The sequence below is a fragment of the Martes martes genome (assembly GCF_963455335.1).
Source record: "Martes martes genome assembly, contig: scaffold_192, whole genome shotgun sequence".
Classification (NCBI taxonomy): domain Eukaryota; kingdom Metazoa; phylum Chordata; class Mammalia; order Carnivora; family Mustelidae; genus Martes; species Martes martes.
This window is the reverse complement of record NW_027666589.1, coordinates 35,675-61,252: the sequence shown is the minus strand read 5'-3', so window position 1 is coordinate 61,252 and position 25,578 is coordinate 35,675. Positions and strand designations below refer to the sequence as shown.

At 38.6% G+C, this 25,578-nt stretch overlaps 1 protein-coding gene across 1 annotated transcript; it reads right to left on the bottom strand.

Annotated features, from left to right (window-relative positions):
* On the bottom strand, positions 1-25,578 carry MDH1 (malate dehydrogenase 1). The gene is made up of 9 exons (XM_080831457.1): positions 25,392-25,578; positions 20,016-20,114; positions 19,286-19,382; positions 16,650-16,825; positions 7,577-7,699; positions 2,113-2,289; positions 1,488-1,601; positions 862-951; positions 1-336 (listed from the first exon to the last, which is right to left on the bottom strand). The coding sequence occupies exons 1-9, from the start codon at positions 25,392-25,394 to the stop codon at positions 211-213; spliced, it is 1,005 nt and encodes a 334-aa protein (XP_080687583.1). The 5' UTR covers positions 25,395-25,578; the 3' UTR covers positions 1-210.

Genomic DNA, 25,578 nt, shown 5'->3' with positions numbered 1-25,578 from the left:
CAACTTCATTTGAATATATATTTTATTTAGGATGCGGCACTAACAGCATGATGATAAACTGTCACAAATTTATACCAAGAAGCACACAATCTTTCAAATGTGGTGTTTTTCACAAGTAATTTAAGTTTAGCATTATTGTTATTTGAATCAAAGACGACATTTAGATTCTTCAGCTTTAGAGCTTTTAGTAACATCAAAATGATTGTCTAGTCAGGCAGAAGAAAGAAATTCAAAAGCAGTTTCTTTTTCTTCTGCCAGTTCCTTTGCAGTTAGGTCCATCTTCTCACGTGAGAAGTCATTAATAGTGAGACCTTCAACAATCTTCCAGGTCTTATTCTGTTTGAAAATAATTGCAAATAAAAGATTTACAATTAAACTAGAATTGATCTTCCAGCAAGCAACAACTCAGACTGAACTTAAAGCTACAGGAGTATCTGTTTTTAAAGACTGATTCTAAAGAAATCAAAATCCAGATCTTAACAGATAATTCTGATAAAAGTTCAACACTTAAATTTAAAACTCACTGAACCTAGAAAAAAATCTTTAAAAGAGGATTTTATCAGCAAACATTAAAAAAACCCTAATGCCTTTAGTATGGCTATAATAAAAGTAAGGTACTATTGGTAGATATCCAGTATTAGAGTCATAATAACAAAGTGTCTAATATCAAGAGTTGAATCTTGCTTTCCAGATTAATTTCAATCTTTTAGTAACCCGAAGTTGTGCTTTGCAGAATTTTAAAGTTGAGAAAAATGTCTCATTTAGTAAAGGAACAACTTCCTAAATTATACCAGTATTAATAAAAACATGCAACTACTTTCTCAGAATGGGACAGAGGGAAATAACCCCAAAATACTTTACCTTGATCGTAACAGGGAATGAGTACAGCAAATCATCAGGAACACCATAGGAATTGCCATCAGAGATAATGCCCATGGACACAAATTCTCCCTGAAAATAACAATCAATGTTTTACATTCTTGGGGGTGCTTAGGGATTAGTTTATGCAACCAAATGACACATGAATTAACAAAACTTTCTTACTATGTGCGTAACTTCAATACTGTATAGGGAAGCATCACCAGGCACATCCCTGACAGGGTAACTTTTATGGGTATTATCTCACTTCACTCTCCTAATCCCTGTGAAGTAGGCCAGAGAAACACAATCCTCATTTTATAAATGAGGAAGCTCTGGCCCAATATAAGTTTTAAGAAGGAAAAAAAAAAAAAAAAAAAAAGAGAGATCACGTCCACCAAGTGTGCTAGGTGTTTTCTAGTTCTCTCATCTAATCCTTAACAACCCTAAGGTAAATGCCACATAAGATAACCAAAGGTTAATTAACTTTCCCAAGATTATTCAGCTCATAGGCAGCTGATCTGGGATATAAACCTAACCTGCCTAACTGCAAGGTTATGTTCTTTTCATATCACAGCATCAGAGGACAAAGATCAAAGAGTGGCCTGTGCAAATCATGGAGTCCTCACCTCTGGGGTTCCAAACCAGATGTCTCTGACGTGGTCACAGATGGCTTTTGCAGCAGACATCGCACTGGAGAGCTTTCGAGCTTTGATGACAGCAGCACCACGCTGCTGCACAGTCTGGTTGGGGACAGGCAGAGATAGCATTACTTGATCATGAAAGCACAATTTTCATTACTACCAAACTAACCCTGGAGTGAGAGACCGCAGCCACAGTTTAATGTATTCCCCTCCCAAAATCATACAATTACCCAGCATGGGCCTTACCAACCTATTTCAGTTATAAGCGTGTCTTTTTGAAAAAAGAAAACTACAAATCCACATAGAAAGTTTACTACACTCCACACAGAGAAATGGATCTCTTTATAAAGATTAACTGGAGGACTACAAGGAACTCTAGTTTTCCCCCACTTTAGCAATCAATCTTGACTACCACACAGCAGATCACATAGGATCACGACTGGCTCTGTATGCAGTCATCAGAAAAACTGCGAAAGGCCTGCTCTCCTTGAGAACCACGCCACCAAATGGAGAGACACTTGGAGACGGTCTTGGAGAGACAGTTGGGGTCAGCAATGTGGTGTCTCTCTCCAGAGTTCTCTATGCTTGGCTGTTAAGAGATTTTTCTTACGGTGATGAATTCTCCCTTGAGCCAGCTGTCATCTTTCAGAGCATCATAAACACCAACTTCCTTTCCTTGCAGTTTCACCTTGGCGTGGCTGACATCTGGGTACTGAGTTGAGGAATGGTTTCCCCAGATAATGACATTCTTTACATCATCAGAAGTCACACCAAGTTTAAGAGCAATCTAGTTAAAGAGAAAACAAATGCATTACTAAGATAAATGCTTTTTATTTCAAACTGTGCCTGTGTGACAAACATCTTTAAGGCCTCTGAAACTTCAAGAGAATCCACAAGTTTTATCTATCTGTATTATAAAAAAAAAGAAAGAAAGAAATATTGCTTGGTAATTTCGTAAAAGCTTAGCAGTATAAACAAAATGTGAACCTGAAACATTACAGGCTAGAATATTTAAGAGTAGAGAGCATCCTACAGTTTATGATTAACTTATCAGTACAGGGGGTTTATTAAGCACAAAATGCCAACATAAAACACCAAGCAAGAGGTTAAGAATATACAGATGTGACCTTTGTTTTGTTGTATTTACTTGGAGATGTCTCCTCAGCACTTCTGAGCAATCAGGTTAGAGTATGGGAATTTCTCCATATTTAGGTGAATTTTTTTTTATATACCACGTATCTAAATTAGCTAATTTTCAAGTAATCTTAAATATGAAATTTTGGAGTTGGAAGAGGCTCAGATTACTAAAAAGTATGGTTGTCTTCAATTTACAGATTAGGAAACCAAAGGAAAGAGCTTAAATAAAATACTAAAATGATACCAAATATGACAATTTCTAGCTATAGGTTTAAAAAGCATTTAAGAAGACAAGTGGCTGGCTCAGTTGGGGGAGCATGTGACGCTTGACCTCGGAGTCCTGAGTTTGAGCCCCATGATGGGTGTAGAGATTGCTTAAAAATAAATTTAAAAAATGTAAAAAGCAAACAAATAAAAATCACTTTAAGATCCTGCATGCCGGGGTGCCTGGGTGGCTCAGTGGGTTAAGCCTCTGCCTTCGGCTTGGGTCATGATCTCAGGGTCCTGGGATCGAGTCCCACATTGGGCTCTCTGCTCAGCAGGGAGCCTGCTTCCCCCGCCCTTCTCTGTCTACTTGTGATCTCTGTCAAGTAAATAAACAAAATCTTAAAAAAAAAAAAAAAAAAATCCTGCATGCCTTGTAGTCACATGACTATCGTTTATATCGTGTAGTACACTAGCCACAGATAAGGTTCGAAAATTATGCTTTGAAAGATATCAATAGGGCGCCTGGGTGGCTCAGTGGGTTGAGCCTCTGCCTTCAGCTCAGGTCATGGTCTCGGAGTCCTGGGATCAAGCCCCGCATCAGGCTTCCTGCTCAGTGGAGAGCCTGCGTCCCCCTCTCTCTCTGCCTACTTGTGATCTCTCTCTGTCAAATATATAAATAAAGCATTTTTAAAAAAAAGATACAAATAAACAGAATCAGTTCACTTATTTTGTTATTCACCTAAAAAGGGAATGTGCAAAAAGAAATTATGGTTAGTTTTATGCATAATTTGTTCTTAGATAGCAGAATTGTGATGAACCAGAAGGGAATGTTTTAGAAAAAAATTTTTATGATTTTATGAGCTGATGTGTTAGGGTATTGTTGTGGGTGATTTTTCCTTCTTTTATATTATGGTAAAAATGGGAGAAAAAAATAGCTGCACCAGAGTTCACTGTTTTTGCATGAAAAAAGTCAGTCTCAAAAGGTCTCTTACTCACTACATGATTCTATGTTTGTGACATTCTCAAAATGACCAAATTAATTGAGATGAAGAACAGATAAATGGTTGTCAGAGCTTAGGAATGGAGAGGGAGTACATAACTATAATGAGGCAGCATGAGGAGGTTCTCTTATGGGTCATCAAAAAGTTCTGTATCTTCACTGTGGTGATTATAGTAATCTATGTATGTGATTAAAGACAAAGAAATGAATGTAAACACTGCAGAAATCTGAGTGAATCTATTAATAGTGTTGTGTGTAGTTTAGTCAATTTCCTAGTTTTAAAAAAGTTCTATAGACATGGAACATGTTACTGATGGAGGAAGTGAGTTGATGGGGATGTGGGATTCTCTGTACTATTTAACTTCTTCTGAGTCTATAATTACACCAAAATAAAAAGTAAAAACAAAATAGCAACCAACCAAACAAAAAGGATACTGATGAAAAAGGCCAATACCTGAAATGTTTGCAGTGACCTGAGTCATCTTTATACCAGTTTACTCAGTCAAGTCAATCCAATTGTGTTTACTTTCACTATGACCCTAACGTTGAGACTTCTTAAATCCTAGAATAAATGATTTTAATTCTCTTAAAATTCTGTTTTTGATATTTAAAATCACTTCTCAGCTAAACCCTGCTTCATCTAGAGTTCTGGAAGTATTAGGACTATTTAACATTTAGTCTTCACAAATTAGCTGGACAGTTGGTTTCTAGAGAATCCAGCAACCCATCTGCTTAGTGGTGCAGGCACAATGGTGTATTGTGCAGTAAGTACCATTTTCTGTGTGTGCCATGACCTTCAAGGACTTGGGAAGAACTGCCCTTACTTCTATTTAGCTAGTATCTATTTAGCTAGTATCACAGAGAAAAAGGAAAATTTACCTGAGGAAAGTAACCCAAGATGTCTATTACCAAGAACTTAGAACCTGTAATTTTGCTGAATGTCAGCCCCAACTGCTCCAAAGTATGATGAAGCTACAGGAAACTCCTTACTTATTTTGTCCTGCTGCCTACTTCCTCTTTTTATTTTTTCTTGAGCTAATTCACTTCTGAGTGGATAGCAAAGTCAATACTTTGCAGATGCAGTCTCTGAATTTCATTCATGTTAGAGCTAGTCTAAATTAACATGTATCCAGGATTCCACTTCCTTGCTCCCTTAGACCTTTCATGTCTAACATGTCATTCTGTTAAACAGTTTTGGACTAATTCTCCAGCCCAGTAATTCCTCCTGCTCCTCCACACCCCCATACCAGCTATTAGTTTTATTGCCAAAATACCCTGTCGGCATTCATATGCAGCTCTGATTTGCAAATACACAGGGGAATTCTGCAGGTGATGAACAGTCACTAGGGAGGTAGGTCTTCTGATTTCCAAAATGAATTATGTAAGGCTAGCAACATTCATGTAAGAAATTAAGTCTTTGAGCCTGTTATTTTTCTCACTGGATGAACAACTCCTACGGGAAGAAGAAACTGCTTTTTCAAAAACTTGCCAGAAGTTCTCACTATGCCAGACTGACATATTGGAACATATGCCAAAAGTTAAAGTCTAACAAGACTACTACTTCTCTCTTTCCTCACTCAGACTTTTGCCCCTACAGGGAGAACTGTTTTGGGCACTGGGACAAAGTATCACTTAGTAGCACCTCTGGAAGCAGAATTTTCCAGTGCCTGCCTCCACCAATGCCTCAGTTGAAACAGCAAAAACCAAGTTTTTCAGTGGAGTCATTTTACCTCTTTTCCCCTGTTGCAAGTAAGTTACCATCTGGCCATCTAGAACCTACAAATGTACCACCTAAAACCATCTTCTCCTTCATGACTGTTTTGTAGTATACAATCTCCTGCCTCCACTTATTCAAATGAACTCCCATTCTACCCACTTCGACTTTAGCTAAAAAGTAAGGAAAAAGACCCAATTCACAGCCTAAAACCCCACAGGAAATATTTGCAACCTAACAGATTATCTAACAACCTTCTAAATTAATGGAATTTTCAAGGAGATATATGAGGTGTGGTTCTTCTCAACTCTTAGCTATAGGCCTCTTAATAATTAACACTGCTAATAAAAATCATTACTACTAAATAAAGCCAATCTTTATTGAGTTTTATTATGTGACAGGTACCATAAAAGAACTTAACATAGATCTTATCTCATTTAATCCACATAACCTTCCCTTGAGGTAGAATTATTATCCCATTTTATACCTTGAATACACTTCCTCAAGGTCACAGAGCCAGTAAGTGGACTTGGGCCACATAATCTCTTTATGTAAGAACACACCTAAGGGTTTGGGAGTCAGGCAAATCTAGCTGGCTTCATCATTTACTAGCTATAATGACTATGATCCCAGACCATTCTGGGCTTCAGGTTTCTGTGTATAAAACAGAGATAATGACATATCTCATATAGGTATTAGAAAAATGAAATGATAAATTACACACACAGCATTCAGCTTAGGGTAGAGGCTTAACAAATGTCAATTCTTTTTTCTGTTACTGGGTAACTCCAAAGCTGGAAGATGATCAATTCTCAGTTTAAAGCAATGGTTTTTCAACTTAGACCTCACACCATCTTTTGATAAAATGTTTTCTTCAAACTAAACTGTCTTCTTTAGAAGAAAAAGGACTGAATTCATAGACCTATCTAACAGTGATGACCTGTGGATGAGGTATGGCCAGAAAGTTGCTAGGGAAAAAGGAAAGAGGTTGTGTCCAAGAAACTAGAACTCTGTTATGGCTTTGAAGGGCACTGGGATCATCTAGACCCAAGAAAGCCTAGGAAACCAGCACAAATGATCAGAGGTGGCGCCTCATTTTTCGAAGAGCTACTGGTCACTGACCCCTTGGCACATTTATCTAAAACTCCAAGGGGTAAGGAAACTTGTGAACAATTAAAATTTAGTTTCTAAATGGTTCAAAGTAGAACGTTTTATGGAAACATGTAGAATATTAAAAAGATACAAAAATAAAATTAAATATAAAATTAAACATTAAAAAATCTGAATCTGATGGGTTAGCTATAGGGAAAAAGGAAGCAGAACCACACAAAACACAAGAAGCTCAAATCTTTTTTATAATGTTCTATATATCTGGCAAAAATAAACTATGTATTGTCCTGTTAATTATACTAATAACCGATTTTTTTTTTTTTAAGGTAGGCTCTATGCCCAGCATGGAGCCCCAGGGAGGGCCTAAACTCATGACCCTGATGAGATCAAGACCTGAGCTAAAATCAAGAGTTGGAGACCTAAATGACTGAGCCATCCAGGTGCCCCTAATGACTGGTTTTTTTAACCCCTGTAGCAAGAGGACATTAGGAACAGTATTTTGGCATAGTTAGCAAATGAACTATAGTTGAGAAAATTAAGTACAAGTTCAGCCTCCTTAAGAGTCTAGATGCAAAGACTCCCTAACAAATTAGAATAGCTTCCTACTTGGGGGCGCTTGGGTGGCTCAGTAGGTTAAACCTCTGCCTTCGGCTTGGGTCATGATCCCAGGGTCCCTGAATTGGGCTCTCTGCTCAGCTGGGAGCCTGCTTCCCCCTCTCTCTCTGCCTGCCTCTCTGCCTGCTTGTGATCTCTCTCTGTCAAATAAATAAATAAAAATCTTAAAAAAAAAAAAAAAGAATAGCTTCCTACTAAACAAAAACAAAAAAGTAAGCTTTAGCTATTTCAAAAGTGTGAGAAAAGGGTTTTCAAGTTGAACATTCAAGATTTTAAAAGGTGTTTTTCTACCTGAGCTTTAGCTCGGTTGTGATCCAGACGAGTCAAACAACTGAAGTTCTCCTTGGGAATGGACGGTGCCGACTTGGCAGCAGTCAGGCAGTTGGTATTGGCTGGGTTCCCCACCACGATAACCTAGGATATATGGGAGGCACAATGAAGTTACACATCATATATTGATGAACTAAACTATCTTAGAATATGACTGATAAATGTGTAACACGTAGCCTTTGTATCAAGTGTTTATGAGCTAAGTATAGTTACCACTATAGTTTCTATAGTATTTCCACCCACTGCCGGTGTCTGGTGTGATTACTGAAAATATGTCTTTCTTTAATAAAGCTACCAACATGTATACAAGTTGCTTTCCAGGTGGCAGCATCTAAGACCACAGGTACATGTCTATCCACTTTGTTTTGTGCCAGAAGAGAGACAGAGCATTTATCTCTTTACCACACATGACACACAAACACACAATCAAAGGCTCTGAGAGAACAATTTCATTCATAACATTTTCCTTCTTATAAAACTAGTCCAAGAAAGAAATTCTACTTGAGCAGTTTAACTTTAGGACAATGATTTTTTTTTATTAATTAAAGGAATTTTTTAATCTTGCCTAATGCTAAGAATTAACTGGGGTTTGCTAGAATACAGATTACCAAGTCCTATCCACTCTATACCTGTTGAATCAATCCTTAGCAGAAAGCACTTCAAGCTACTTATTTTTTTAAACTGGGGAAGTACAGGATATACTATATTATAATACAGTATAGGAAGATGTCCACATGTACTTAACCTTTTTAGATTCTTTAATAAAACTATAAACTTACTGGGAGAGTTACAGAGACAAGATGGCGGGGAAGTAGGAGGAGGCGCCTTTTCAACCTGCACCCTAAAGTGAGCTGATTACCTACCAAAGAACTCCGATCACCCATGAAATCAGCCTGAGATCAGAATTATACACGTCTGGATCTCTACGGGGGCCAGAAGACGCCAGTGGGCAGGTAAAGTGGAGTGGGAACGTCGGACTGATATCGGAAGATAAACAAAAGGGGGAGGGAGCCACCAGAGGCGACCGACTGGAAAATAATACCCCAATACGAGAGTGCCCGGCATCTGGGGACCAGCATTAACTTGGAGTCTTGTTGAAAGCACTCAAAAGAGCAAAGACTCGAGCGGGGAAATTGTGGGAATCGGGGCGGATAGGGATAGGGGCTTAAGTCCCCAGACCCAGGGCAGCTTCCCCTGGCGCTGAGCCAGAGAGTGCGGCAGAGAAACCTGGTCTTTGTCCCGGAGCTGCCAGTGCGCCCGAGAACGGGTGGAGTCCAGCTCCCGTGAGGGGCTGGGAGCCACACCAGACGGCAGAACGCGCACCTTACTGGAGATGCGCGCGTGCCTCAACCTCCCCTGAGAGAGGTGCACGAACGCCCAGCCTGGTGTTCTGGGACCCACGCGGCGATACACCCACGTGGCGATAGAGCCGATAGAGCTGGAGGCGCCACGCCCCAAACCATCCCCTGGGAGAGGTGCGCGCAAGCACTGAGCTCTCAGCCCCAGCCAGCGGGAAAATCTCAGTGTGCGATCGCTGCTTGGAACCTCTCTGGCGGTCTGGAGCTGCCCAGACAGCCACAGCTGCCTTGGTTTTGCGTACAAGCAGGAGATCCTGCGTCCCCAGGGACCGTGACTCAGAACCTGCTCTGCCAGCGGCCCAGCGGCTGCAGCACCTGCAGGGGAGCAGACTGAGGCTTCTCTCTGAGAGGGAGGTTGGGGTGCAGTTTTCTTTCCTCTAAACCTCCAAAAACCATCAAAAGCTGTCAAGGCGAGAGAAAAGAAGTGAACAAACATAAAAACCTCCAGAGAACAAAAACCTGAAAAAAAACGTTTTTCTCAGAGCCCACCCCCTTGAGGGGGTCGGGAGGACTTAACTCAGGGAACATCATGGACTGAAAACCCACGTGGCAGCCCCCTCCCCCAGAAAACAAATCAGGAAAAAAAAAAAAAAAAAAAGACTACAAGAGAACAACCACCACTACTTCATAGATACAACTTTTATTTTTAATTCTTTCCCACTATTCTGGTTCATTTTTTTTCTTTTTTTATATAGATAATTTTTTAACCTATTTACCATCACAGTGAGATGTCCAGTACATCAAATTCCATGATAAACTTCTAACCTGAATTTTTTGATACATACACATGTGTTTTTCTTTTGCTTTTCTATTTTCTTAATTTTTAAAAAAAAAAATTTTTAATTTAGTTTAGTCCAGTTTATTCCTTTTTTATTTTTATATTCTAATATTCATATAGAGTTAAACTTCAAGGTAACCCCCTTTCTCCAAGCAATGCTACCCCTATAGGTGAACCAATTTTTAATCCCCCTTTTTCTTAGGAAAGTTGAGTCTTTTAACAAAGATATCAAGATACATCCAGGAAGAATCAAAATAACCTTCCTCGCCCACACCGAGAATCTATAACCATGCTCCCATCTTTTTCTTCTGCCAGTGTCTCTGTGTATTTATGTTTGTCCGGATAGTATATAAATCTTATACTTGGGGTTCTTCTTGACGAGGCTCCTCCCTTTTTTTTGCTTATATATATATATATATATTTTCTCTCGTCATATACTTTTATCAGTCTTTTTGTTTGCCTGTTTTTGTTTATATACGTCATAAACCTTACCCTGGGGCCCATTTGGGCTGAACCTTCACTTTTATCTTCCCTTTTTTTCCTGTCTCTCTCTCTCCCTCTTTTTTCTTTTTCTTTTCTTTTTTCTCTCATTTGGGTGGGGAATCCTGAGTGCTCAGAAGCGTTCCAGGGTGCACCTTGACTGCACCACGGTCAATACATCCAGCTACATCTGTCCAGTCATCTCTCACCAAAATGACTAGGAGGAGGAATCCCCAACAGAAGAAAAATACAGAGGATGGGCCTTCTGCAACAGAGCTAATGGCTATCAACATAGACAATATGTCAGAAAGAGAATTCAGGCTAACAATTATCCAGGCAATAGCTAGGTTGGAGAAAGCCATGGATGACCAAACAGAATTGATTAGGGCAGAATTGAAAGCGACCAGAGAGGAGGTTCATAATGTTAGGGCAGAGCTGAAGGCCACCAGGGATGAGGTTCACAACGCTCTCAATGAGTTCCAATCTAATCTAAATTCTCTAAAAGCTAGGGTAACTGAGACAGAAGATAGAATTAGTGATCTGGAGGACAAACAAATAGAGAGAAAGGATCAGGAGGAAGCCTGGAACAAACAGCTTAGAAGCCACGAAAACAGAATCAGGGAAATAAATGATGCCATGAAACGTTCCAACGTCAGAATTATTGGAATCCCTGAAGGGGAAGAGAAAGAAAGAAGTCTAGAAGATATAGTGGAACAAGTTTTTCATGAAAATTTTCCCAATCTTGCAAATGGAACAAGTGTTCATGTACTAGAAGTAGAAAGGTCCCCCCCCAAGATTATAAATTCAAAAAAAACATCCAGGCACCTCATAGTAAAATTGAGGAATCATAATTGTAGATACAATCTCTTGAAGGCAGCTAGGACAAAGAAGCTCCTTACGTACAGAGGAAAGCCCATCAGAATAACGTCAGACCTGTCCACAGAGACCTGGCAAGCCAGAAAGGGCTGGCAAGATATATTCAGGGCACTAAATGAGAAGAACATGCAGCCAAGAATACTTTATCCAGCAAGACTGACATTCAAAATGGATGGAGAGATAAAGAGTTTCCAAGACCGGCAAGGCTTGAAAGACTATGCAACCACCAAGCCGACACTGCAGGAAATATTAAGGGGGGTTCTATAAAAGAGGAAAAATCCTAAGAATAGCATTGAACAGAAATATAGAGACAATCGACAGAAAGAAAGACTTCAAAGATAACACAATGTCAATAAAAACGTATCTCTCAATAATCTCTCTCAATGTGAATGGCCTAAATGCACCCATAAAACGACACAGGGTTGCAGATTGGATAAAACGACAGGACCCATCCATATGTTGTCTACAAGAGACCCATTTTGAACCTAAAGATACACCCAGACTGAAAGTGAAGGGATGGAGAAGCATCTTTCACGCCAATGGGCCTCAAAAGAAGGCCGGGGTAGCGATTCTCATATCAGATAAATTAGATTTTAAACTAAAGACGGTAGTCAGGGATACAGAAGGACACTACATCATTCTTAAAGGGACTATCCACCAAGATGATCTAACAATTATAAATATCTATGCCCCCAATATGGGAGCAGCCAATTACATAAAAAAACTATTAATCAAGATAAAGAGTCATATTGATATGAATACATTAATAGTAGGAGATCTTAACACGCCTCTCTCAGAAATAGACAGATCATCGAAGCAGAAAATCAATAAAGAAATAAGAGCATTGAATGATACATTGGACCAGATGGACCTCATAGATATATACAGAACATTCCACCCTAAAACAACAGAATACTCATTCTTCTCAAGTGCACATGGAACCTTCTCCAGAATAGACCACATACTGGGTCACAAATCAGGGCTCAACCGATACCAAAAGACTGAGATTATTCCCTGCATATTCTCAGATCACAATGCTTTGAAACTGGAGCTCAATCACAAGGAAAAGTTCAGAAGGAACTCAAATACCTGGAAGCTAAAGACCACCTTGCTTAAGAATGCTTGGATCAACCAGGAGATCAAAGAAGAACTTAAACAATTTATGGAAACCAATGAGAACGAAGACACTTCACTCCAAAACCTATGGGATACAGCAAAGGCGGTCCTAAGGGGGAAATTCATAGCCATCCAAGCCTCCCTCAAAAAAATTGAAAAATCCAGAATACACCAGCTGTCTCTACACCTTAAAGAACTGGAGAATCAACAACAAATCAAACCAACTCCACACGTAAGAAGGGAAATAATCAAGATTAGAGCAGAGATCAACGAGGTAGAAACCAGAGATACAGTAGAACGTATCAACGAAACTAGAAGCTGGTTTTTTGAAAGAATCAATAAGATCGATAAACCATTGGCCACACTAATCCAAAAGAAAAGAGAGAAAGCCCAAATTAATAAAATTATGAATGAAAAGGGAGAGATCACAACTAACACCAAGGAAGTAGAAACAATCATCAGAAGCTATTATCAACAGTTATATGCCAATAAGCTAAGCAACCTAGATGAAATGGATGCATTCCTGGAAAACTATAAACTCCCAAAATTGAACCAGGAAGAAATTGACAACCTGAATAGACCGATATCTAGTAACGAGATTGAAGCAGTGATCAAAAACCTCCCAAAAAACAAGAGCCCAGGACCTGACGGATTCCCTGGGGAATTCTATCAAACTTTCAAAGAAGAAATAATACCTATTCTCCTGAAGCTGTTTCAAAAAATTGAAGCAGAAGGAAAACTTCCAGACTCTTTTTATGAAGCCAGCATTACCCTGATCCCCAAACCAGGCAAAGACCCTACCAAAAAGGAGAATTTCAGACCGATATCACTGATGAATATGGATGCTAAGATTCTCAACAAGATCCTAGCAAACAGGATCCAACAGCACATTAAAAAGATTATCCACCATGACCAGGTAGGATTCATCCCTGGGTTACAAGGATGGTTCAACATTCGCAAATCAATCAATGTGACAGAACAAATCAATAAGAGAAGAGAGAAGAACCACATGATCCTCTCCATTGATGCAGAAAAAGCTTTTGACAAAATCCAGCATCCGTTCCTGATTAAAACGCTTCAAAGTATAGGGATAGAGGGAACATTCCTGAACTTCATCAAATCTATCTATGAAAAACCCACAGCAAATATCATCCTCAATGGGAAAAAGCTTGCAGCCTTCCCATTGAGATCAGGAACACGACAAGGATGCCCACTCTCACCACTCTTGTTCAACATAGTATTAGAAGTCCTAGCAACAGCAATCAGACAACAAAGAGAAATAAAAGGTATCCAAATTGGCAAGGAAGAAGTCAAACTCTCTCTCTTCGCAGATGACATGATTCTTTATATGGAAAACCCGAAAGACTCCACCTCCAAACTACTAGAACTCATACAGCAATTCAGTAATGTAGCAGGATACAAAGTCAATGTCCAGAAATCAGTGGCTTTCTTATACACTAACAATGAAAATACAGAAAGACAAATTAGAGAATCGATTCCATTTACTATAGCACCAAAAACCATAAGATACCTCGGAATAAACCTAACCAAAGAGGTTAAAGATCTGTACTCGAGGAACTACAGAACACTCCTAAAAGAAATTGAAGAAGACACAAAAAGATGGAAGACCATTCCATGCTCTTGGATGGGAAGAATAAACATCGTTAAAATGTCTATACTGCCCAGAGCAATCTATACTTTTAATGCCATTCCAATCAAAATTCCACCAGTATTTTTCAAAGAGCTGGAGCAAATAATACTAAAATTTGTATGGAATCAGAAGAGACCCCAAATTGCTAAGGAAATGTTGAAAAACAAAAATAAAACTGGTGGCATCACATTACCTGATTTCAAGCTTTACTACAAAGCTGTGATCACCAAGACAGCATGGTACTGGCATAAAAACAGACACATGGACCAGTGGAACAGAGTAGAGAGCCCAGATATGGACCCTCAACTCTATGGTCAAATAATCTTTGACAAAACAGGAAAAAATATCCAGTGGAAAAAAGACAGTCTCTTCAATAAATGGTGCTGGGAAAACTGGACAGCTATATGTAGAAGAATGAAACTTGACCATTCTCTTACACCGTACACAAAGATAAACTCGAAATGGATAAAAGACCTCAACGTGAGACAGGAATCCATCAGAATCCTCGAGGAGAACATAGGGAGTAACCTCTTTGATATCAGCCACAGCAACTTCTTTCAAGATATGTCTCCAAAGGCGAAGGAAACAAAGGCAAAGATGAACTTCTGAGACTTCATCAAGATAAAAAGCTTCTGCACAGCAAAAGAAACAGTCATCAAAACAAAGAGGCAACCCACGGAATGGGAGAAGATATTTGCAAATGACAGTACAGATAAAAGGTTGATATCCAGGATCTATAAAGAACTCCTCAAACTCAACACACACAAAACAGATAATCATATTAAAAAATGGGCAGAAGATATGAACAGACACTTCTCCAATGAAGACATACAAATGGCTACCAGACACATGAAAAATTGTTCATCATCACTAGCCATCAGGGAGATTCAAATCAAAACCACATTGAGATACCACCTTACACCAGTTAGAATGGCCAAAATTAGCAAGACAGGAAACAACGTGTGTTGGAGAGGATGTGGAGAAAGGGGAACCCTCTTACACTGTTGGTGGGAATGCAAACTGGTGCAGCCACTTTGGAGAACAGTGTGGAGATTCCTCAGGAAATTAAAAATAGATCTTCCCTATGACCCTGCAATTGCACTGCTGGGTATTTACCCCAAAGATACCGATGTAGTGAAAAGAAGGGCCATCTGTACCCCAATGTTTATAGCAGCAATGGCCACGGTCGCCAAACTGTGGAAAGAACCAAGATGCCCTTCAACGGATGAATGGATAAGGAAGATGTGGTCCATATACACTATGGAGTATTATGCCTCCATCAGAAAGGACGAATACTCAACTTTTGTAGCAACATGGACAGGACTGGAAGAGATTATGCTGAGTGAAATAAGTCAAACAGAGAAAGTCAAGTATCATATGGTTTCACTTATTGGTGGAGCATAACAAATAATATAGAGGACAAGGGTAGATGGAGAGGAGAAGAGAGTTGAGGGAAATTGGAAGGGGAGGTGAACCATGAGAGACTATGGACTCTGAAAAACAACCTGAGGGTTTTGAAGGGGCGGGGTGGGAGGGTGGGGGAACCAGGTGGTGGGTATTAGGGAGGGCACAGATTGCATGGAGCACTGGGTGTGGTGAAAAAACAATGAATACTGTTACGCTGAAAATAAATAAAAAATTGGAAAAAAAAAAAAAACTTACTGGGAAATAATGTCAAACTTATTGAAAAGCTGTGAGTTTATTACAAAGACTATCTCCCACATGCTCTTTACCCAGATTTCCTAATTTTTTTCCATTTCTCTCCCTCTACACACAAACACACACACACACACACACACAGTACCCTTAGTCTTTCTGGCCCATTGGAGAACAAGCTAAAGATCTGATACTCTAATGCCCCTAGTACTCCAGTATCAGTAAATATTTTTCCAAAAAGGACACTTAGCTGAGGGGTGATTATAGGGCAAGCAGCACAGCTCTAAGCAACCTGGATCAGTTCAAACAATGCTGTCATTTTTTATTAAGAGATCCATGAATTTCTACTCATTTCTACTATTTTCTGTTAATGATTACAGAAAATAAAAGTACACTACTTAAGATGAATTCTACAGAAAGCAAAAATTCAGGTATGTATAAAATATTGTGATAGAATATTGTAACTGACAACTTTAAAATCTTAAACATTTTCTTTTACCTTTGTTTAAAGTCAGGACTGGGAAGAACAAGTCTAACAAAATCAGTAAAACCTCTAACCAACAAGCCTTTCTGCTTACTTATTTGGTAAAAGGAGGCCTTATTGTAATATTAAGTAAGGCAAATTCAGAAACTAAAGTAGCTTGCACACAAAGAGAAGAGGAAGTAATACCAACCAATTCCTCAAAAGACAAGTTTATCAAATTTCTCTGGATTAAGAAAAATCTGAGCATTTCAGAAGCTACCATCTCACTGCTGAGAACACAGCTTACAGCCATCTCTCCCTACCATCATACACACAAATCCAAACGTCTGAACAAATATTCCCATGCATCAAAAAGGCACTCTGTGCCTTCTCTACAGGTCTGTAAATTAACAGTAAATTTCCGTATCACAGTAATGGACAAAATATTTTTGAGCACCTCTAAATAAAGATTTCTACATTATAAGAAAAAAAACTCAGAAAAGGAGAGCTTATCAAGTAAAACTCTATCTGTATTTACTGACCACTGCAGAAAAGTAGTGGGGGAGAAAGCAAATAATTTTGTCTTTACTTAAATGCTAAAAGAAGAAATTTCAAATGCTGATAATAGAAACCCCATAAAATACTGTATTGGTCACCTTAACTGACTTCTTGGCATACTTCTCCAAGGCTGCACCCTGGCATTTGAAGATTTTCACATTTGCTTTAAGTAAATCTTTCCTCTCCATGCCATCCCTTCTTGGCATGGAGCCCACAAGAATGGCCACATCCAGGTCTTTGAAGGCAACATCTTCTTTATCTGTTGCAATGACATCTGTGAACAGGGCAATAAATATGCAGAGATACTGAAACACCAAAGTCTGAGGTTTTCTTTTTCACACTGAACCTAGCCAGTAATTCTTTCACTTTGTAGCATATGTTTACTTTATATATCACAATGATAAAAGTTTTAGGGGCCTAAGAAAGGAAAAGTTATATAATCAACAAACATAGTAAAATGTAAATTAATTTTGCTTTTCCTATTTCAGTAATCATTTCAAGTTTGAAAACTCTACAGATTTTGTTCTATGATCAGGTATGATGCAAAACACAGTATGATAACTTTCAACTCTGTGCAACATTTGTTATTCAAACCAATTACCAAAGATAACATGGAGAAATTAATTTACCTAACCTTTAAGTTGTGATTACTTTAAGATCTAAGATATCAATCACAGATTCAAAATAATGTTTATTGAGGAGCTTCATGCCAGGAATAACACTACAAATTTTGTTGTATCAATTTAATCTTAGTATTTTATGAAGACAGAGGTTTAAGGAGGTTAATTTGCCATCAAAAAGCAGTGAACCTGTAATTCCAGCCTAGGCTGGTCAAGAGGTCAACCACTATTCCTTGTGCTAGTCCAGTAAACATATACTACTTACTCTTTGATTAAAGAACATACATCATCACTCTCCTTTACTGACAGTATTAAAAAGGCCATGATCAGTACTATAGACTGAATGTTTCTGTTCCTCACAAAATTCAGGTTGAAACCAATCCCCAATGTGATGGTATTAAAAGGCAGGGCCTGTGGAAGATGATTAGGTTATAAAGGTAGATCCCTCATGAATGGGATTAATGGCCTTCTAGAAGAGGTCTCAGAGAGATTCTTCACCCCTTCTGCCTTGAGGACAGAGGAAGAAGATGGAACCAGGAAATAGCCTCTCACCAGAATGTGAATATGCTGGTACCTTAATCTTGATTTCCCAACTTCCAGAACCATGAGAATTAAATTTTTGTGGTTTATAAGCAACTCAGTTTATGGTATTTTTGTTATAGTAGCCCAAATGGACTAAGCCATCCAGGATTCAGCACTGTCACTGGTAAGTTTTTAGGGGAGTCAAACTGTGTTACAATAAGGCTACTGTAGAGCCCCCAACAGGTATACAAAGAAACACCAGTTGGTGAGGGGAATCTTCTTCCCAGCCATGCATACTTATTTGCAGACTCTACACTCCCTGTCATATTCACAGCTGACTGAGGACAAGCTGACTGTAACCTGGACCCATTAGAGAGCAGAAGAACTCAGCCGAGAAAGGAATAAAACTGTGACAATGCAATAAAGCTGATTCGGAAATAGAGGGTGAGTTGTGTGTCAACTATACTTCAGTTTAAAAAAAGAAAGAGAGCATGAGGAAAGGGAGCCAGCAGAATAGCTTGGCAGGGCAATGCACTCTCTTATATAACTATGCAACCAAATGATTCAGACAAGAGAGTACCCCTTTGTAAATGTTTATTGAATGGACATATGAATTCTGAGCATGATTTTTTTTTTTTTAGATTTATTCACCTATTATCTTAGAAAGAGAGAAAGTGAGATCCACAAACATGCAATATGTGGGTGGAGGATAGAGGGAGAGGGAGAGATTGAGAGACTCCTGCTGAGGGTGCAACCCGATGTAGAACTCCAGACCATGACCCAAGCTGAAATCAAGAAGAGCAGGACACTTGACCCACTGTGTCACCCAGGTACCCCTCTGAGCATGACTTCCATTGGGTGTGTATATATTTTGCTCTGTGCAAACTTGGGAGAGTATTATTAATTAATCCTTACTTTAAAAAATGATAATAATGAAAAAAAATGATAATAATGAAGGGATACCTAAAGAAAAATATTCAAATTAACTTACAAGTTGACCTAACATTTTAATGAAGCCATCAATCAAATTTAAGACTTCTATCTTACATTTGTGTAATATTTCAATGATTCCTAAAGGCTCTTAGCAGAACTCTCATGGGCTTTTTCAAACTATGCAGCATATGATTAGAACAACTTATGCTGTATCTCAATCTGATGACTGGCTGTGGGTTAGGACTACATGTGAGGGACCAAACAATTTCTAGCCTCAGGGTAACGTATAAGTCTGGAAGACATCATTTAGAGCTGCATAATTTAGGCATTACTACTGCTTTTTAAATATATTTCAAATAACAACACAATGCAGACAATCTCAAGTGTATAACCCTTGTGCAATATTATGCTTAATTAGTAAGGTAAATTATAAGCATGTTGGAAAAAAGCATTGTCTCTTAACTGACATTGGTTACTTCTTGCTTTTACCCTTACTTATTCTTGGTATACATCTTACCAAATAGCTGTAGCTCAAAAAACAGTAAGAAACACTTTTCTGAAATAGTTTCTAATTGAGAGGCTAGTTAAAAATCTAAACCTGTTTTTTGAAAGACATAAAATACTATAAAATCCTTTTATCCCCCACCCCCCCAACTCACCTTTCAGGAGGGGAAGGGCACAGTCTTGCAGTTCCATTAGGACACCATCTAGGACACCCATCATGGGCGTGATATCCAACAGCACAAGAATTATTGGCTGCCAAATAAATAGTAAGGACAACATCTGTCAGTGTAGGTTATATTTTTTAGTCACAAAAAAGTCCTCTTGTAAATTTTAGTTCATGAAAAGCTAAATATTATCTGACCTGAGGGATGAACTTGATATCTATGGGTGAAGAGAAGGAATAAATGCACACTTTAGAAAGGATATTAGTGGAATAAGGGAGTAAGAAAAGGGGGTGTCATTATACTTAAAAAAAAAAAAAAAGAATAGGGGGTATCTCTTTAAAATAGAAAGCAGATCTGCCTTCTGACTATTTTGGGTCTAAAGACCATTTATCAGTAAGTTAGTGCTAATTCAGCGACTTTCTCTCCCAGATGACTCTCCGTAATAGTTACTGTTACTAGTGAAAATCTTCCAGAGACCATTATCTGCTGGCTGAACCAAGTCAACTAAATAAAGTATGCAGAACAGTTAATACGCAAAGCATTTTCAATGGCTGGAGGGGTACATATAAGTAAGATACCAGCTTACATTTATAGCAGTGTGCCCTGTATAATTATTGGGATAACCCATCCCTTTTATCATTAAAATATTTCTTTGAAACTAAATACAGGGTTATTGACAATATTCTTATTTTGACTTGCAGTTCATAGATAGTTCCCCTACCTGGTCTTTACCAAAGACAGATCCATTTCCAATACTGTACAGCAGGGAATATGCAATTTGGCCAGCTGCTCCAGTCACAAGGACTCTGATTGGCTCAGACTGTAATGAAAGAGACCCATTAATTAACATCTTATTTAAAAATGCTATTTTGCCCTAAAGACATTCAGGATTTTCTCTGTAATAAGACAACCACATACTTCAGAAGTTTATGTAAAATTTTAAAGTCTCTTCACATTTGGCTTAGTGGAAGATAAACTTATTCCAGGCTTGCCCCAGTAAATATAGCATGCACAAATCAGCTGAGCAACTTCTGGAACATGTGTCCTTTGGCTAGATATTTATGCAGTGTTACTTAACTTTCACCATTATCCTGGAGTTACTTACAAAATCTTATCCATCTCTTTAAGGCTATTTTGCCACTGAAATAGGCCCAAAAGAGTTGATGTGCCTTTATATGGTGATACAAACTCTGGCAGCAACTAGAACCTCAGAAATCCTCTTAATGCAAATCCCCCACTCCCCATCTGCTAGAATAGAATCCCTCACACCAGCAAGACAAGTGACAGTGGTTAAAATTTTCCACTTACAGTGAGTCAGAAGTTTTAATAAAACTACTAATCATGATTCAACTTGACTACCTGAAGGAGGAAAAATAAGTCTTTATTTTTTATTTAAGAAGAAAGATAAGCAAGTGAATACTGGATTATTATAAAATTTACCATTAATTAACTATTATCACAATATAGTGACATTTGACAACCTGATTCCAAAGGAAAAGTAATTTTAAAAGAGGGGAAGTACAAAGAGCATAATAGTTGTAACAGAAGTTGCCTTATAGGCCTCAACAGACCCTGAACAAAATACAGACATATGGACACAAATAATAACTAATATTCAAAGTGATGATCCTGAGTCACTAAAAAAAGAAGATCAGATAATTAAAAAGACAGAAATATTTATGTTAAAAAGAGCTGAACAAAAATGTTTGGAAACTTAATGGATACACTAGATGTACAAATCTGATCAAGGTGGACTCTTCCTTTCCTTGACAATACTGTGTAAATGGACTTTCACTGAGTCACCTCTATTGTTACCTGTATGAGAGAAGTGGTCCACTGAAATGAATGGGGCAGAAGTCTTTGATTTCTTTATATTTAGAATTTCCTTTTCCAGGTGAGTCATGTCTTTGGGATGCAAGGAGACTATGTGCTATGACCTTCCAATCCTAACCTCTGAAGGTCAGAAGTATTTAGCAATTTGACACCCAGAGAAATCAAAGGAAAAAACTCTAAGGAAAGAAGTGTCAATCGCTGTAGAGAAATGAATCTGTATGTAGCAGACTATGTATGCACTTCTTCCTCACAGATGTGTGACCAGGATGTGAGTGCAAAAAAGGAGAAAACTACGGAGAGTTTACTCCCTGACCTTCTGAGTCTCTTCCCCATTTTCTTTTCCAACTTTTCCCCTAGGCCTTCATACCCCTAAAAAGACAAAATACGGTATTTTCCCAAATAAACCTTTTTTTTTTTTTCAAGATGTTCTTATGTTTCCAAACAGATGTCAGGTTTATAAGGAATGCTAAAGTTATCATATATGGTTATTTTTTATCATATGGCCTTTACATGTTTTTAATTCTGTCATTTTCCCCTCTTCCCTTGGAGTAGGTGAGAAAAAGGGAACAGAGGAATAATTTCTAAATTCTAAATTTTTAAATTCTAATTTCTAAATTCTAAAGAATTTCTCTTTAGAATGCAAGCTCCTTAAGGACAGGGGCTTTGTCTGTTTTATTTACTACTGTATTCCAACTGCCTACAACAATGCCTGGCACATAGTTGGAGCTCAAATACTTGATGAAGGAATGGCTGGATCTTGTAAAATCACTACCCTAAACTTGGAAATGTAAAAGAGTTGTTTGGAAGCAAACCTAACATGCTCTAAAAAACTGTTTAAGGTAATTTATTCATATAAACTTGCACTGAGAGGGTTGGAAACTTAGTGATCACAATAATTCCAGCTATAGTTAGGAAAATTACATCCTAGTTCTAATGATATAGTTTTACTAATCAATTGATAAATTGTTATCTTACTTCATTCATTAAACAATACACTACTGGATCTCTATTATGTACCTGGTACTATTTCAGGCCAGATAATCCATTAGTGAACCAAATGCAGGAAACAAGAGGATAACCAAATTTTCTAAAACAGGGGTCTAGAGAGGTGGCAGAGTATAGTAGAGAGACAGCCTCTAGAGCTGGATGTTCTGGGTTCAAATCCTGACTTTACAACTCATCAGCTGTGTGCTTTTGACAAGTTACTTAACCTCTGCATTCAGTTTCCCAACAGTAAAATGGAGATGACAGCAGCTACCTAACAAATAAGGTAGTTGTACAGACTGAGAGTTAACATAAAAAGCATTAAAAACAGTATGTCACCAATACTAGAATTATAGATCTCTGTCACCACAGAATTTTCCTCTAAGGATTCTTCTACCCTGTGGTGTTCTACTTATATGTCCGTTACTCTCTACGAGACTGTGAACCACCACCGCCTTGCTGTGAGGGCAGTCTGCCTTTGCCTCAAATTTGTGCTCCATTACAGTGTTCTACAAGTATTTGCTGAATTAATAAAAGGGTTAAGAAAAATATAAACACATGCTACTTCAATGTAAAGCAAGCCAAGATAAGAAATAAGGGGGAAAGTAAGTATCACAATCTGTAAAGATTACAGGTAGATGGTTAGAACACCATAATGTAGTCAATCTTAGGTATTAATTTTAGCTGCTAAAAAAAATATGCTCCCAGTATCACAGTCCTCAGTGAAGTGCTTGTGGCCAGCTAATGAAGAGCTGCTAATTCCATCTCAGCACTTTCCTTCTTCTAGGTCTATGAACAAGTTATTTTCACAGATAGGTAATTCTATCTTACTAAAAGTAGGATGAAGCCTAGTAAATGCCTGAATGTTTTATTATGAAATGGGAAAGGATGTGCCTATTTGGTTCTTTTTGCTCTTTGCAACACTGCAGTAGAATAGCAGGAGGGTGGGAGATTCCTGCTGACTTTCTACAATGTTACAGTGTGAAGACAGGTTACTATTCTTTGTTTAGATATCTGGGCAGTCTGCCAAGATCCAAAGGAGGAATGTCTTTGCTCTTGGCAGGGCTCTAATGACCTTCCTGCAGATTCAGACTGCCTTGCTCAAGTCTCAGTTGTAAAGCTTGAATATAAGTGTTCTTTCTGTTATTCTACAGAAAAACCCCACATATTCCTTTTTTTACTTTATAATTTACATATATTTCTGTAATACAAAAAAGAAACTATCATTCAGATTCCTTCATACAGTTAATCCCTGGTGTCCTTCCCTATTTCCCCTTAAAAAAACAAAAAAACAAAAAAACCCTGCTTTGAACAGCTTACAAAAGATTACTCTTTTTTTTTAATTTTTTTTTTTTTGTTTTAGATTTTATTTATTTGACAGACAGAGATCACAAGTAGGCAGAGAGGCAGGCAGAGAGAGAGAGAGAAGGGAAAGCAGGCTTCCCGCCGAGCAGAGAGCCTGATATGGGGTCCTGGGATCATGACCCGAGCCGAAGGCAGAGGCTTTAACCCACTGAGCCACCCAGGCACCCCCAAAAGATTACTCTTTTTAAACTCAGTGATTGTTCACATGGTCTCCTGAGGAGGCAAGGAGATTCTGAGTCACCTGAGAGGGCTGTCAGTTTCAGTAAACTGACAGGTGTGTTCTTTCTTAGGGACATCTCTGTTATCTGGTGCCCAAGTGACCTTCCATGGGTGAGACCTGTCTTTATCTACTGTGTTGCAAAACAACAAAAGAATGGGGGCCCAGGATTCTCCCTGTGACCTTGGGAAAATCATTTAATGTCACTGGACTAACTTTTAAAATTAGAGTAAATAATTCCCAAATTCCCTTCTAATTCTAGAATTCCAATATAATGAATTGCAGGGAATAAAGCTATCAGGTAATATAAATGCTGATAAAATACTTTAGTTTGTATTTGCAATATGAATTTGTATGTTCCTCCAGAACCTCAGCTACAGAAAATAAAATTTCAAAATGACCTGGTAATTGTCTGTATTGTACAATATGGTATGACGGAAAGAGCTGTAAGCCTCTTGGGAGCAAACTGCTGTATGACCTTGAGTAAATCATTCTCTTTGGGTTTCAATAAAGTCAATTTTAAGATATGAAGTAGGGGGAAATTTATCAAAATGATCTTTAAAGATCCCATTCAGTTCCAATTATGAAGTCTCAGGTTCTCTGTTACCTCTGCATTCTTGCTAAGCTTCTTAAGTCAGAGACCACTGAAATCATCATTTAAATTATAAGTAGGAAACTGAGGTTTAATATTTACTGAGAATTAGTAGCTGTCCCCACTGGCCCCTTATAAAGGTGGAGGAGGCAGTGATACTCCTGTCTTAAAAATATGTCTTTCCAGGTTCTGGAAAATTTCTAATTCATTCAAACATTTCCCCATAATCCCCACCTATGTCAGTATTTTGAGGTAACGGGGGAAGAATAACTTCAACTATAAATAAAATTACTAGAGAAATTTGTCTGATGTCAAATGTCACCTTCAAACACCATGCAGATTATTCATACGTCAGAGTTCCCTCACCAGCCTCCCCCCCTTTCAGGAGAGACAAGATGTGATGATCTAGGTATCCTGACCTTCACAAGATGGTTACATTGTGTAACATTAAGAGTAGTGGCTCTAGAATTCATAACCTACAAATCAACAAAGAACATCTGCACTAGTTATTTGGCTAGTGATGCCATTACTGCAACACGTTCTGTCATTACAAAAGGACATCAATGAGCAGGTTTTAAATAACATTTTATGAAATCAGATATGGCGGAAACACGGCTCTCAAAAATGTCGATCGTAATCTGAAGTACCTGGTAAGCACAATCTACAACTAAGGGCTTTCTGCTTTCAAGGGGTTTGTGACAAAAGCCCTTAAAAATACTGTTTACTCAATTAAAAGTAAAAAGTCAGGACCCAACACCCCCGCCTCCCCAGTCAAACGTTATCATCCTTATCAAACCCTGTATTGTGCTTTGGAGAAAACCTGCAGCTTATTTTGCACCCACGCTATGCAGCAGGACTGAGATCAAGCCTCTCCAAGGACAAATTTCTCCAGAGCCCTTTTAAGAGCTCCCCAGGTGGAAACCAACCCCTTCCCAATTACTGGGTCACTGCGACAGTCCCCAAAAGATGAGTCGGGTTTTTCCAAAAGGCTCGAAAGACAGTGCTTTGCACAGCCGCCCCCCGCCCCACAAGTCCTTCAAATGCAAGAAACCCCACACAGGGGCGCTTAGGTCGGGGGTAAGCAGGATCCAGGGGCTAACACTCACCATGATTAAGAACTGCGCGAACAATTCCAGCACCTGTAAAATGCGCCTGAGGGAATCGGGTCACCTCTACTGCGGAATTGACTTGGGGAGGGCGAACGCTCTTAGAAAGAAAATGTTCGTCTCCCAACCTCAGCGCCCTCTGGGAACTGTAGTTTATGCAGCCGGATTATGGCGCATTCTTCAACGC